The sequence below is a fragment of the Mesitornis unicolor genome, unplaced genomic scaffold, assembly GCF_000695765.1.
Source record: "Mesitornis unicolor isolate BGI_N332 unplaced genomic scaffold, ASM69576v1 scaffold25984, whole genome shotgun sequence".
In the NCBI taxonomy this organism is placed as follows: Eukaryota; Metazoa; Chordata; class Aves; order Mesitornithiformes; family Mesitornithidae; genus Mesitornis; species Mesitornis unicolor.
The window spans coordinates 1-16,371 of NW_010179845.1; the positions used below are offsets into that span (position 1 = coordinate 1).

General features: G+C 49.7%; 1 protein-coding gene across 1 annotated transcript; it reads right to left on the reverse strand.

The window, feature by feature from the left end:
- Window positions 1-2,879: 2,879 nt before the first annotated feature.
- On the reverse strand, window positions 2,880-16,363 carry LOC104535792 (YTH domain-containing family protein 2-like; the record flags this gene model as incomplete). The annotated part of the gene is made up of 2 exons (XM_010182924.1): window positions 2,880-2,976; window positions 15,740-16,363. Coding segments are annotated over 2 exons (648 nt in total), but the record flags the coding sequence as incomplete, so codon positions are not given.
- Window positions 16,364-16,371: the final 8 nt, after the last annotated feature.

The following is a 16,371-nucleotide window of genomic DNA, read 5'->3' on the forward strand; positions in this document are numbered from 1 at the left end:
CCCGCGGCGCTCCCCGGCCGTGCGGGCCCTGCAGGGCGCTTTGCTTTCGCCTTGTGCATCTCCAGCCTCGATAGCCCCCGTTTTCCACCTTTCTCCCCACCCGTTATGGGCAGAGCCGGGAATTTCCTTGTCCCAGTCGCACACACCAGGGGCAGAGCCGCAGGCGGTGCCAAGGGGCTTTGGTTGCGGGGGTACCCAGGGAGCACAGCCCCCCCCTTTCCCATCCATCCTCATCCTCAACCATCCCAGCAAGGGCATCAGAGGGAGGTGAATCCCCCTGCCCAAAGCAGGGAGAGCAGCACAACCACAGGTAAAAACCAGACCAGGATCCCCTTTCCCCACACAGCCCAAGGAACCATGCAAGTATTCTGCTTTTTGGGTTTTTTCCCTTAAGGAAACAGCAGTAACAAACACCTTTGTGCTCTTACCTGTGCCAGGCTCAAAAGGAGATGAAGTCTGCCATGCACAGAGGCTGCAGAACACAAAGCCTCCTCGGATGCACTTAAAAAATGCCCAGTTTTGTCCCAGTTTAGACCAGAACAGGACCAGGTCCAGGCTGAAATGGTTCCCTGCCGGTCCCGCCTTTGGAGCATCCCCGGGAGGGTCGGCAGAAGCAGCTTCCTCAATGTCATGCACCAAATATCCACTTTCTTCCCCATATCTGAGCTTCCTCTTTCCCAGGACTGCTTTAACTCTTTCAGGACATTCACGTGGCCTCTTCCTTTAAAAAAAAATCCTTAATATTTAACATTAGGCCTGATTTTAGTGTTATCCCTTCTGTTGCCCTCTAGAAGCCCAGCAATGCCCCTGTTTTGCCTTAAAAAGGGAATTAATATTAATAATGAATAAAATAAAATATTTTAGCTTTCACACAGTGAAACACAACGGGAAATTTCAGCAGCATCACACACCACCAGCACGGGGCCATCCCAGGTTAGAAGATGTGGACACGACCTGCAATTAAAGGTGGGGTTTTTTGTCTCGTATATAAACAATTGCAGACACCACACCTGCATCTGTTGAGGTTTTCAAATCGCATCTTCCCATTCCTCTCACATCTCTTGGGTCATTCCCTGAAGATCAAAATGGGCAGCAAACCACATCTGACCATTAAAACCCAGCACGCAAACACCTGAAGGCATGGCCAAAAAACCCTCACTATGGCTACATTTTATTAACTCATAATTCAGATTCTTTCCAAAGACAAATTGTTTAATTTGGGCCCTTACTCAAGCCAATTCTGCCCTCATCTCCTCCAGCACTGCAACAGCGCAGGTTTAACGCTCCCTCTGCAAATGCACAAGGACACCAGCAAGGAATCTGGGGCTTTGTGCAGCTCAGAGACAAAACTGAGGCCAAAGCCATCAAAGCATTAAGGGGACAGAAATTCTTAGAGAGAAAATAAGTAAAATAACCTAATAAAAGATAAATGGGCACACAATTGCTTTCGATACCTGCAGGGGAAGCAGCCCAGGTCCTCAACTGTCACGGACTGGGCTGCTTGGAGCTGGGATTTGTTTGTTTGTCAGAAGCAAAAATGAGTACAAATTTAACAAAAAAATAATCAGCTTTTTTGGCGGGTGCACGCAGGGTGGGTATTTGCTGCCCCATGTGGTATGGGAACAAGGCGATGGCACAGCGATGCTCACCAGGCTCAGCTTCCACCCAAGGTGAGAAGAGCTGTTGGGAAACAGCTGGAACCAAACCACAGCTCAATAACAACGGTATTTTCAATACAGCACAACCGCCCTCAACAACAACCCGCTAATAACCAAACAAACCCCAGTGCGACACCAGGACGGAGCTCGGGATGCCCGCAGACAGATCACTGCTCCAAACAGCACTAAAAACACCCCCATTTTCCTCGGTGGTTGAAGGTAGGAAGACGGCGGCGCCGCAGAGGGAGCGGCAGACACCAGTGATGCTCAACAGGATCTCACGTTTATTATCGAGAAGTGATTAATGGTGAAAAGAAAGGCAACGCCCATTCCTCATTGGCTTAACAAGAAACTGAAGAAACAGATTCACTACACAGTTTACAATATTTCCTTTTTTCTTTGTGTGTGTGTGTGTCCAGAATTCGTTTTCCTGTAAACAAAACGAGTTGATTTTTTTTTTTTAAACCACTGTTCTCAGCTTTCCCCCCTCCCCAAAAAAAAATAATCAAATTAATCCAGCCTTAAACCTGTAAATCCGTATAATGCACAAGAACAGAACATTTCTTAGGACTCCTAGTACTGGATTTTTGAGTAACAAAAGGGTCAGAGAAAAAAAACGAGCCACCTTAAAGACACAACCTCGTGGACAAATTCCTGTTCAATTCTTCTTAGGCCAAAAACCCCGACTCTTTTCTTTGATTTTTTTGCAGAATTCCTCCTCTTCCAGGCGAGGGAAAGAAAACCAAACCCCAAACGATTCCACTTTCCGCGGTGGATGTTACAACTCGGCGTTTCCAAGTGCAAATGTCAAAACCAGGGGAAGGAGGCGCAGGGGGGCGGGAAGGGAGGGAAGCAGCGGGGTTGAAAACTTAAGAGAACCAAAAAATAAAAACAAAGGCATAAGCCACTTACGGACTTGAAAAATCCGAGAAAACATCGTAAAAAGACAACAAAAAAAAAACCCAAAGCGGATGCTCCGCAATCACAACCAAAGCCAAAAGAAAGGGGACATTTTTTACCTATACTCTACCTAGAAGGGAATTTTTTTGTCGTTTTTGTTTTTTTTTTAAGTCCTATGTCTCGTGAAATTCCAATACTTTTTTCTTTTGAACCCGCAAGTTCGTAAATGTCTTTTTTTTCTGTTGTTTAAGTCAATGAAATTAAGAAAAAAAAAAAAAGAATAAATTCCTAATTCTCTCCGGGAGGTTTCTTTTTTGTTTTGCTCTTCCTTCCTCTCTCTGACAGGTCGCTGGGATGCGAGCTCGGCTGCAGTCTCTGGGGGAGGAATGGCCTTTTACTTGACACGGCCTTGGCGTTCCTACAGAAAGAGAGGGAAAAAAAACCAACACGTTAGCCAAAAGCACATTTGTTTGCCACTTTTCATCAGCACTTCAAGGTGTGGATGTACAATGGGGCCTGTCCCACGTGAGACAAGTCGGAAAGAAGAGGATTTCTCTTTGTGAGGGAGCTGATGCGATGGGGGACAGCGCTGTGTCTGCCCCCTTCTGCTGAATTTTTGGGTAAAACAGGGATTGGAAGGGACCTCCAAAGCTCATCCAGTCCAATCCCCCTGCCGGAGCAGGAACACCAGATGAGGTTGCACAGGAAGGCGTCCAGGCGGGTTTTGAATGTCTGCAGAGAAGGAGACTCCACAACCTCTCTGGGCAGCCTGGGCCAGTGCTCTGTCACCCCTTTCCGAGGGCTGATACCCAGCTCTGCTTCTCTTCCTCTATTCTCCTACTGCAGTGTCCCCAGGCTGTTCCCAAGGCAGATGGCGCCACGCTGGAGCTTTAACAGCATCAAGAGAACAGGAGGGGGAAAGAACAACAACCAAGAAGGAGAAATTAAGGAAGAATTGGGGAAAAAGGGGGGAAAAACCCAGCACTGAATCTCTGCTGCAGGAACTGAGTCCACAGCTACCAGCGGAACACCTCACTGTTAACTCTGAAACCTACTGATTGCACCTGGCTCCAAACCCAACAGGTTCACAGGGGTTTCCCACCAACTGCTGCTGCCACCCCCTGGATATTCACCCAAATCTCTCCTCCAGCACTGCAGGAACACAGCATCCAGGCAAACACCTGCCCCACGCTGAGCAGCAAATACCCCCAGGCATCAAGGGCTCCTACAGCCCCTCTGTCCTGGGTTTTGGTTCGGTTTTACAGAGTGGGTCGAGACCATCCCAAAGGGTCAAGAGCTGCTGCCCAGCCCATGTTCAAAGCGCTCTTCACAGATGATATGAAAGCCCCTCAGAAGTAAAACCTGCCAGCAGCTGAAGGACTCTGGCTGATGCTCGTCCCTGCCTCTTCACGGCATCTTCTCCCAGCGCAGGCAGTCTCTTGCGTAGGACACGTTGGTGATTTGGCTCTGGTTTCCATGCTCAGCGGTGCAGGGAGGTAACCACCACCTGAGCCAGGCCCAAGAGACACCAAATCCATCCCAGCTCTGCATCCATCCCAGCTCCATGGCCCAGCAGCACCTGCAGTAGGTGCCCATCAAGCCAATGCGGGCTCTCCCTGGTGTCACTTAGGGAGAAGGGACCCTGCTGGGGTCTGAGACCAAACTCTGGTGGTTTCAGCTCAGGATGTCCCCCTGCACGCATGCTGCTCTGCCAGGGGCTGTGTCCCCTGATGCTGGGGCAGGGGCAGAGCTGCCTCCCCCTTTCCCCTGCCCCACAGTGATCGGTGATCAGAGGCACCTTCCCTTCGAGAAACAACATCCTCTGCCACCACTGCTAAATCCAAGGACAGCTCACCCCAAGAAGCTTCAGTCCTGGGCTGACAGTACATATAGCCATCAACTGTTAGAAACCTGACAAAAAAGGGAGGCTTTGCATCCACCTCAAACAATATCCCAGCTTTTGGCAGCCCCTCACGCACCTTTGGCAGCCCCACGGAGGCTTCAGCTCCATCTCTGCTGCATGAGCTGGAGGACAAAGTCAGCCCTCTGCGATACCACGCACAGATTGCCCTCTGCAGAGGGATTAGACAAAGGCACACGTTCTCCTCAAGAATATTTGCCCCACATAAGTCGACTTAATTCTTCTCCAGTCTGCCCAGATCTGTTGCAGGCGCTGCTTGCTGCTAAAAACCACCATCACCCAGCAGCAAAAAGAGAACTACCTTGGTGGAAAGCAAAGCCAGGCTTGAACACGCAGTGAAACAAGCGCTGCAGGGAAAGCTGCAAATCGAGGCAGGTGCCAGCTCTGCTCCTCCTGATCGGCAGCCAGCACGCTGCGTTCAGCACAGACAGATGGCAACGTGACGCCTTCCTTCAGGAAGGAGCCACAACCGCCAGTTAATGCTTCAGTCTTCCCGAAATCAGACCTGGGATAAGCCGCCTGCCAGGCTCCATCAGCCCCATCCCTGCTGGTGGCCGGGGCTGGTGTCCTGGGCCCGGTGCAGACGGTGGCTGAGGGTCCCACTGAGCGCAACGCCCCATTAGCAGAGCAGATGGACCCCAATCCGACACTGCTCATCCCTGCTGTGAAGGTGAAGCTGCTCCCAAGGTCGGTGTAAGGAACAGGGAGCAGGAAACAGCTAGAAATAAGCTAGAGAAGGGACCAGAGACAGGCCTAAAGTGAACATCTTAATTTCAGGGTGGATTATAGCCCCGTTTTTCTCAACCCAGCCTTCAGTTTAAAGCCTCCTGCTATCCAACCTTGAAATACTGGCACAGAACCACCCGCTCCCCTCCATCAGTGCCACAAACAGCGTCCTAAGAGTCTGCAACACGGCGGGGTGCTGTGGAGTACCAAGCGAGCACCCACATCATCACTGAGCAGCAAACAGATGGACCAGAACACCCAGCAAAGGGCAGTGGGGCTGTAAAGCTTCACCCCGGCGCATACTCCTCCAAAATCACAGCCACGGGGATGGCGTAACCCACCCAGCTACAGCAGAGCAGCATTTGCAGGCGTACATTGGGCTTTGGTCCGATATGAAGTCCCTGGAGGGCAAAGAGATACCTGCAAAAAATGGTTTATTCCCTTTGGCTGTGCTTTCATCAGTCCTGGGCCTCCTCTTATTGAGCCGTGTGGGAGGAGCAAGAAAAAGACACCAGCTCAGGCTCCCGCCTTCACCAAACCCCTCAGCAACAGCACCCAAGTGACTGAAGCGCCAAGTGAGGCGCCAGTGACCAGAAGGACGTGTGCCATCGCCCAACTCGAGTGCTGACACCCACACGTCACCGCGAGCTGGCACCACGCTCAGACGTGGTGAGCGCATCCAAGCAGGAGGCCTCTGTAATCATCCTCCTTGAGCCACTTCTGTCACATCACCGCTGTCCCCAGGGGGCTGCAGCAATGTCACAAGCCAGTCCTGATAGCAGCAACTATAGGAGGAGAAGGCTGATGAGAGACTGTGTTATCTGGTCACGCCGTGGGGAGCCAACAACAACAAAACCTCAGGGGTTTGTAGCGAGAAGTGACGACAGTAGGTGACAACGCTGCACACCGGTTCAGGGGTTCAACCTCAGGACTGCTCCAGCAAAGTAAGGACCTTACTGCCACACTGCAGACGGGGAAATACAACGTTATAATCAAAGGCAGGGCCTGGAGAGGAACCAAGAGCACGGGTCCAGGCTGTGCAGCACAGAAACCACAGTTTATTGTGGACACCTCTCACTCATCAGACTCCGCTCCACAGCACAACCCAGCCCACAACCACGTGGGCTCTTTGCAACCGCATTTCACTCTTTGAATTCTCCCAACTCTGCTGCCTACTGCACACTGGATGCAATCCTGGCAAACACCGCAGTGGCATTTCCATGTGCCCACATCACCAAGGCAAACACCCAACTCGCCTCCCAAAATCGGGAGCAAGGGCAGGCACGGCCTTCCCAGCGGGATCAGCTCCAGGCACGGCCGCAGTCAGCACAAGTGATGGACATCACTTTCTCATTCTGCTCATCTGCTCCACAAACAGCCTCGAGTCCTGACTGATTTACAAACCAAACACGAGGTTTTCCTGTTGTTGGCATTAGAAAGCCACCAGAGTTACAGAGAAAAGCTCCATCCCAGTCTGTGTCACCTAGGAAAGGGGATAAAAATCAAGATACAGGCATCTGGTTACAGTCGAGTGTCTTCATCCTCCCATCACATATAACAGAGCTCAGCACCACGAAGTAAAACAGGAGATACACAAATAAAAGCGTCTGCTTGTCAGAGCAGGAAAGACCTTTTTGTTTTACAGATCAGAATGCAACAAAGCAAACCCAAATATCCACACAACCCCAAAAGGAACAAACACATCGCTGAGAAAACATGAGCCAAGCAGCTGTGCCCGGTCAGCCCCTGCAACTCCTACTTTGCCCCCCAAAATGCAGCAGGAAGCCCCAGTGTCCCCTTGTCACCACACTGGGCACGCGTGGGCGGGCAGTTGGAAAGTTCTGGTTTCCTCTCGAAACCTGGGCACACCGCAGCATTGCTACACACCGGTCACTTCACCGTTTAGTCAGAAGGATATGAAGTCATGGAGAATAAATAAAGAACAGCAAAACGCAATTCTTCAGCTAAGCCAAAACACGCCTTAACATCAGGAACATAAACACCACAGGGGCCACGCACTTCACATCAGTGAATTTCCACATCAGAGCTCGGGGATGGGGTAAGAAGGATGCAAAAGAGTGCCAGCACCTTCCCCATGCACTGGGTTTTGCACAGGTGAGGTGGTCCCAGCTGCTGTTCCCCACCGTCTTTCACAGCACCTTTTGAACTGATGCAACCAACAGCAAAGGATGAGCATCGTCTTGCTGGAACATCACATCTGACTGCACCAATGAGCAGCCCAATTGCCACAAACATCTATAATTACCTCCCAGAGAGCCCTGTCCCACGGGGAAAAACTCACACAGGAAACAAAGGTGAAAAACCTACGAGCAGAGGTGAACACTGAGAGCGGAGCAGCCTGGGCAGACTCCCAGTGGCACTGCACGCCAGGACAACTGGGCTGCCACCACAGACTGGAACTGGACAAAACAACAAGGGCACAAGTCCTTTCGAGTCACTAGGATGGAAAATAAAACCCTCCTTGTCTTACAGCAGGGAGCCTTTACTCCTCCCCATCAGACAAGGGATGAGGAGTTTGCCACGTTTCTTCTTGCAGTTTGCCAACACGTCCCATTTGGGCAGCTCCATCTCCCCACTATGGAGTGGGGCACTTGGCTGTGACCTGTCCATCCACACCAAAATCCTCACAAAACACTAAAAGAGTTAATAATACAGACTAAGTTATTTGGAATAGTTAATGCAGAAGTTTAAGCAAATGGTGCTGAACTGCTGACCACATTTACCAGAGGCTCACTCTGAGCATCACAGCACATCTTGACCTACACCAGATACAGTAAAGTGTGTTTGGCTTTCTTGGTTTTAAGCAGACTGCTGTTCCTTCTCATTTTAGTTCACACGAAATGTGTTTCACTACTTTGGCTACCTTAAATCACAGCTCGTGCTGTATTAGCACTGGAAAATGAGCACCACGTGATTCCTTGGAAAAAGGAAGGACCCTTTCGTGTTTCAAAATCTTCATTGCTGGGCAGTTAATAACACCTCTGTGGCGTCCTGTGTCACACTGTGCAAGTGTAACGTCAAGGAATTAATGATCTTGTGCAGAGAAAACCCACAGAGCTTCACTGGAATTTGTGGTTCCATACAGTAATATAAAAACTAGAGAAAGGAGTGAATAACGAAGTGACAAAACTTACTGATGCTAGAAAGCTATTCAGGGCAATAAAACCAGCAGTGGACTGAAGAAACTGAGGACCTTGTGAGACAAAGCAGCAGAACATTGGGGTGAATTTGGTCTGCTTGGTTTAGGCAAATTAAATATCACCACGGGAAAAAGCACAGTCTCTGCTCCGAGATGACAGGCTCAGAGTGACCATTAACAATTGCAAACGCAAGCTCAGGGTTATGATCCATAACTCCAGGAAAATGCCTACCATCAAGAAAAGCAAACATCACTCAGAAGAGATCACTACACCTTTAAACAAAGCCACGCTGCACCTCTACCCCGAGCAGGGTGCAGCTCTGCTCCTCTCCATCTCCACGGGCACAAAGAACTGGAAAAGGGGCTAAGAGCAACAGGGATGAGCAAAGGACGTTTTCATCTGCAGAGCCACTGTGCTCCAGGCCTGAAAGAGACACGGCTGTGAAAGCAGAGCAGGAACAGAGAGCACTGAAATCCACTGCTCACCACCTCGTCCAGCACGAGAACTGGGGAGCATCACAGGAGGCAGGCTCACAGCAAACCCAAAGTTGCTCCTCTACACAACACGTAATTAAGCTGCAGTGCTCGCTGCCGCGGGACTCTGAGGCTGCTCAAGGATGCATCAACATCCTGGCCTAGAAGAGAAATCATGGCTGTTCAAGACAAAGCTACATCCTCAGGGTCAAAGAAATTCCTGAGCCACAAGTTGTTGAAGGCAAGGAAAACCTACAGAGATGGAGAAATACGCCCTTGCAGGCATTTGCTCTTGACCATGTTATTGTTAGCTGCAAAGAGAGCTTTTTACTTGGAAAAAGAGCAAGGATGCTCAGCGACGCCTCTCTACGCGTCCATCGGATCAGCAGATCTCACAGCCGCAGGGATGTGGCATTAGTCCTGGGGTCCACTGCAGTCGTCCTTGTGTCTGAGGCTAAAATACTGCCTCCACCCGAACAAGGGAGGAGGAATACTTTATGCTGCAAGGGAAACACACCACAATAATCTGCATTATGAAAGGACAAGAGATCTATTTGCCCACTTCTGTCAACCATGAAGAGCTGAATTCACGAGCAAGTAAAAGAGCCAGCTCTCCCCACAGCCCTTTGTGTGCACCCTCGTTTCTTTGCCGCTCAGGGAACACACAGCAGCATTCACTGGGATGCGGTTTTATATTTCAGCTTTATTTTCCCCTTTAAACACACCAAGAACATGGCACTCCCATCAGCTTAACCCCAGATCAGCCAAAAGGTTGAGGATCAGGACTTCACGGTTTCCTAAAGGTTTGCAGATGACGATGGGAAAGCGTCTGAAGTCATTTTACAGGAGGTGGCACCACATCACAAATAGCAGAGCTGAGAGAGCAGAGCCTCCCCTGCACACACAGGGAAGGAAACTAAAATAGTGTGGTTTCTTTTCTCTCCAAGATTAGAAACAGAAGACAGAGTTTTAGGTAGATGTTATCTAAGTCTTCTAAACTGGTATTACAAGAAATTGCTCTGCAGCTGACCACAAAAAAACGCCCCCTCCTTTTAATAAAAAAAACGTTCTAATGCTACAGAACCTGAAATGCAATATTCACCTCCAAGTTCTTGCTGAAGAACAGCTCACAAAATCCAAATGCTTTATTACTGACTGCTCAAACGCACTGTTATGTGACTTAGACACAATTTAGAAGCCTCACACTGGGCACTGGAAGGAGCAGCAATAAACTCCCTATCCCAGTCGTCACCCAGGATCATGACAGCCCTTGGTAACGAGGACTTCCCTGGGTACCTTTGCTGCAGCAAGAGCAGGGTGGCACTGTTCTGGCTGGCCAGCATCCAGCGTTGTGCACCAGTAAGGAACTGGTTTATGAACTCACGGAGCTGTAAAACAGCACAATTACTACCAGGTACAAACAGGAACATCCAGGAAAACCAGAGGACTGTAATAACTGCAACGAAAACGATCACACAGCACAGAACAAGCAACTTCCTAAACAATACCTGTCACATAAAGCTTTACCAGAGACAAAAAGAATAAAACGACTTCTCAGACAAAAACCTGTTGCAGAATTACATTTCCATTAAGAACAAGCGAGGAACATTGTGCATGAAGCTTCATATACTGCCTATACACAAGGCTCACTATCGATGCACTTCAACAGCTTCCTTGGGATCCTGATCAGCTTTCAGCAACAACTGGTGACCCCCTGCACCAGGCACAAAACCCAGGTCCCAAACAGGACCATGGCCTGGTGCCTCCCCTGCACAAAACAACAGGCAGATCCTCATCTGGCCCAGGCTGCCCAGAGAGGTTGTGGAGTCTCCTTCTCTGCAGACATTCAAAACCCGCCTGGACGCCTTCCTGTGTAACCTCATCTGGTGTTCCTGCTCCGGCAGGGGGATTGGACTGGATGAGCTTTGGAGGTCCCTTCCAATCCCTAACGGTCTGGGATTCTGTGATTCTGTGATCTTCTAAGGAAAACTCGCTGTTAACAACACAAGCCAAACCACCCCGCCTGTGTCAGTAGCTATTAACCTCAGTGTCAGCGAGTTATCCACAGCTCCTGGGAGGAAAAAACCCGGCAGCCACGGCTGCTGACATCTCACACGCTCCCTGCTCGCGTACCAAGCCTCCGCGCTGCTCCGAGGGAATCCGCCAGCCGCACACAGGCAATTTCCACTGCTGAAGGAGGAACAGAGCCCTTTTTCCAATTTAAGACGCTCATTTGAAGTCATTAGTATGGTCATAATGAATGCAATTAACGTAAGGATGATCAGTTCAGGGTATTCAGCAACTGGGAGCTGAAATCACCCAGCCAAGGTGAAGATAAACCTGGATGAGGGGGGAATGAAGCTTTACCCACACCAAGCGGGCAAAAAGTGAGTTGGGAACAAGTTCACAACGTGAAATAAACCCCCTCTGCTCCAGGTTGTACCTTTAAACCGTGCATCCCGACAGCCCCTTGAATTAACTTCAAAAAGTCGACTTTAAGCATATTTTATAACATTCTATCTTATAATATTAACATTACAGATGAGAATCTTATTTTAAAGGCTGGTAATGAGATATTAACAGTGCGAGGCAGGGCTGTGAGGGAAATCCAACAGGTTTGCTCTTCCACCACTCAGCTTCCACTTCAGTTGCAGTGAAATGGCTCCCAGTCGCTCCCCTTTTAGGGATGAGGGAAAAACTCCCCCATATTACAGCAGAAAACATGGATTAAAGCACCAGCAAGATCTAAGCCTTCCTCTCTGGTTTTCTCCTGCCTTTAAACAAAGCTAAAACACAGCCAAAAATACACGAGAATGCTGTTAAAAGGCTTTGCAGTGCTGACTTTAAAATATCCTGAGCACAAAGCACTCCTTATGCCCGACAGCCAGCACCAAACTCTGAGAACAAGCAGCATGGTTTGTGTTTCCCCTGTTACCGAGCTATAGACGAGCATGGACACAGATGGACAGGATTTAAAAGGCTTGAAAATGAACAGAAACCGTCTGTGGTGCTGAATACTGGAGGGTATTTGCAGCAAGGAAATTCTGTCCTGGTGCATCAATTAATTAAGTTTGCTATGGTCGGGATTTGGAGCAGAAAAAGCAAACGGTTTGGGATCACGGGATGGACGGGGCTGTGTGAGAGCAAGCAGCGTTCCCTCGCTGCCACAGGAAACACTTGGCTTTGTCTGGAGATGCAACAGCCAGGAACTGAATTTGGTGGTTCAAAACACCGTCCTGGGGGATACGGTAAAGCCAACACAGCACTAGCCAGGACAACTAACAGAAAGAAGTGAGCCCACCCCACATGAAATATGCTCTGTCCCCCACTCTAAGATTAGAAATTAGGAAGAAAACAAAAGAGCTTTGCAAGATACATCAGAAGTACAGCAGCACTCCTTTTTTACAGCGACTGTGAACTATTCTGCTGGTTTCAAACAGGCTCAGTACACCACCACTTAGTTTTCCCTTAAATCGTATCTTCCAAGGGGGGCAGCAACACTTGTCACTGTTAATTCTCCTTTAACCCGCAGACAGCGTCAGCTGAGACACAAAGCAGCACCTTTCTGAAACCACAGCTCCAACCTGGCACCCTACACCTTGCTGCTGAGGTTGACTTCAGTGTGGAAAAACCCCACAAAACCCAACCTGTCCTGCACAGCTCATCCCCCCTCAACGCCCACCGAGTCCCAACACAGAGCATCTCTGATCAACTGCAAACCTGGCCACCGAGCCCTGGAAAGGACAGGACAGGATGCAATGGCCTTCCTAAAATCCCTGAAACCCTCAAGTGGCCGAGTACCCCAACCCTGAGCAAGGAAACCAAAGAAAGAAAAGTAAAATCCAAGAAAGAACCAAAATAAACTTCCCTTAAGAGTTTATATCCATTGCTTTTCAGCAAAACTCCAGCTGTTAACTTTCTGCATGCAAGCACATCGCTGTCTAGGATCTTTAAGCTGAGGTCACTGCAACATTCCTAGAAACACAAGTGGATTACTATGGACTGGGGATTTTTGCTGTTGGTCTACATTTTTAAACAAAGAAACCAGTCCGAGCAGGGAAGGAGTCCACGCTCTGCCACAAAAGCGGCTGTTACAGGTTTCAAGAAATCCTGAAGTTCTTCAGGTAGGCTCACACTTCATCATTTTGGGTCAGGAGAACATCCAAAGCTTTTAAAAACTGGATTAGTAGAGCAAAGGAAGACATTCAAAAGCAACGGAGGTTGAGGGCAAGATGGGCACAGGCGACAGAAAAGGATGAGCAACAGCACCATTTCAGTGCTTGCAAAACTGAGCCATTTCCCTTCCTTCACTGGCCAAAGGGAACAGCATGAATGCTAAATAAGCTTGATTTCTGGGAAGTATTTTAGGGAATTTAAGAAGTGACTAACAGTGAGAAGTATAAAAGAATATTCAAGAGTTCCCAGACTTTCACAAGAGCTCATCCATCTGCTCTGGTGGGGAGCAGGAATCGAGCTGCAAATCAGACAAAGGCTGAGAGAGCGGAAACCAAGTGAAACAACCACAGCTTGCTGGAAATTCAAAACAAGGCAAACCTGGAGACGTTTAAGCTTCAAGGAACAGGAATGCAGAACTTATCACCCATCCAAAGAGTGGTGGCAGAGACAAAGAGCTGGTAGCAATGGGATTTCCGTGACACAAAAGCAGCTTGCTAGACTGCAGGCAGGGAGCCGCACCACCGCCTGCTGCCAGAGCAGCTTTTTAACCTCCCAGTGCCTCAGCTCTGGTTTCTGATATATTTTTTTAATCTAGGTGATTACCTGAGATGCTTCATGGCACACAGAGCATGGCCTGGGGGATTTTTGCCACCCACAGGCCCTGGGTAACCATCAGGAGAAAAAAAAAACCAAACTTCCTTGAACAAAAAATGACAGCTTCTCAATGAAACCATGAACGAGCAGCTACAGAAACCCCAACCATCTCCAGGGCTGCGTCAGCAAGCGATGGAAGAGGTCAAACTGCTGCTGAAAGAAAGACCAAGTCACTTCCTCTGTGCCGGATGTCGCAGGGCAGGGGCCCTGAGCACGCAACAAAGAGTGAGTCAATGGCAAAAGGCAACCAGCAACAGCGTATCTGCAAGGCTCCCTCCTCGCCTCTGAATTTCAGAGGCAGATGACTAAGTTCCTTTTCACAGAAGAAATGTTTTCCTAATCGACCGCTTCTGCACTGAATCCACCGCACATGGCTCGGAGAGGCGGCACAGGAGCGTGCATCAGTCACCGCGTCCAACCCTCGCACGCTGCCGCATCGCAAAGAAACCAGAGCGAGCAGGGATGGAGACTTCAAAAATGCAACTGGGAACAGGAGTAAAGGTGGTTTACAGTTTTAAGATAATTGCTAAGATGCGTTTTTAGCACCTTATAGGTTTTCAGAGATGGCAGACACAGCAGCTTTCCAGCAGGAGAGACCACCATTCACCCCCCACCTGCCCCTGGCAACGTTTTGCCCCCTCTCAACATTTCTTCTGCAAACCGTTGCTCCCCAAAGCCAGATGTGGGGAGTACGAGAAGTGCAACTTCCTACAGATGTCCTGCAGAGATCAGATTTCCGATTGCACCCAAAACCTCAGTCAGTAAAAGAAAAGTCACCACTTCAGCACAGGCTGGATACCAAGCGGAACAATTTTCGGCAGAGAAGTCACGCAAACCAGTCAGGTTCTCACAAAAATCGAGTTCACACCTCCACACCTTGCAATGTATTCCTCCCTTACAGATTTTCTCTGAGCGCTGTAAGCGCTAGGGTATCAGTTGCAAAATGTGACCACCTTTGGGTATGGGTGATGCTATTTATACAGATAATGCTCAAAGTAAAACATATTGAAGAAATTAAAAAACTGTCATGGCAAGCAGTTGCAGCTCCTGCTTCAGTTCTTCAACTGTTGGGTGGAAAATTCCCCACTGCTGAAACTCAAGAGATCATCAGAAAACTTGGCAAGCCCCCAGAAAGCTGTGCTAACGCTCACTTGTGAGTACTGTTTGGGTCAAATAGGAGCAAGACCCCTCTTGTGGGGAAGGGTCAGCCGCAGGTGAGCAACACAGCGGCACCCAAGGAAGACTCAAGGCCCACTGGCCACTGAATTTTGGGGAGAATTCTGTCAATTCTCCCATTAAGGAACTGATGATGGCGACAGGCTTCAAGCTGATGGACCCACGCAGCAAGCGTGGCTCACGTGCCACACTGCTGGGCAAGTGGCCATGCAGGCGATAGCCCACAGCAGCTTCAAACGCAGCAGAGCTCGGTGCCAAGAGGAACAGCACGACCCGGTGCACGTCCACCGGAGAGAGGACAAGCACGCACGGACTTCAATTGCAGCGAGGGAGATTGAGGTTGGGCATTAGACAAAGCCTGCTACCAGGAAGGATAATTAAGCGTAGGAATAGATTGCCTGGGGAGGCACAGGAAGTGCCGCTCCTGAAGGTTTTAGGAGTGGTGGGAAACATCTGTCACGCTGACCCCACTTTGGGCAGGGGGTGGATTAGGCGGCCGCTCAAAGACCCAGCTCTGTTTTCTAACAACTGCCCAAACCCCCCACTGACCTCCTGCTTGAAACCGTTCCCATACAGGAGCTGACAATAGCACAGAAATCAGTTTTGTTTAAAGACAGCACTCAGGGAGGGCTGGGATTCAGAGCAGGCGACAGCAGGCTGGGCTTGGACAAGCCTCCTCACGCTGCTCTGGCACCCATTTCCACCCCAGACAGAGGTTGCCATTTGGCCAGCGGCTTCCACATGTGAGCGCACCGCTAGCCAAAAAGCGGCGCGATGCCCACCACGCCCGCTCACGAGCCCACACCTCCAGGCCCCAAATTCATTTCGGCGCAAGGCAGCCCCTCCTCCAGCTCCTGCCCCGCAGGACTTGGCCGAGACAGACACACAAGTTACCTTTTTAACATTTTCCTCCTCCTCTTGGCGTTTCTCATAGTGTGAGAAGTCATCGAAGATGGAGGTGGTGTGCTTGTAGGTGGCAATGATTTTCAACACCTGCTTAGCCTTTTCCAGAGGCACCTCCTGAGTGTCCCTGGAGTTGGTCACTGGTTTATTCTCGTTGTTCTCTAGGCGGATGTGCCGCAGCTGGCTGTTGGGAACGTCCTTCACAAAAATCCACCTGACATCAAAACGTCCCTTCCACTTGTCCTGGGACCACACACCCGCACACGTGTTGTAGTCCACAGCAGATTTCATCTCTGCTACTCCGCAGAAGTGACCGCTACCGTTGACACTGAACAGTAAGTAAACAGGGCCCTTCCCGTTCATGGAGCGATAGGCGGCATCCAGTCTCTTGTTGCCGTGCTCTGTACTGCACCAGATGTTGTATTTAATGGAACGGTGGATATCGTCCTCAGAGTAACTCTTAATGATGAAAACCCGGCCGTGTTTTGGGTTCCAATCAAAATCCTTGGGGTTGTAATTGTTGATGGATCTCAACTTCTCCAAGACCGGGTGCGGCTCCGACGGCGCAGAACCAGAACTGGCCTGAGACTGTCCCACTCCGTTACCATCCACTCCGTTTTGAC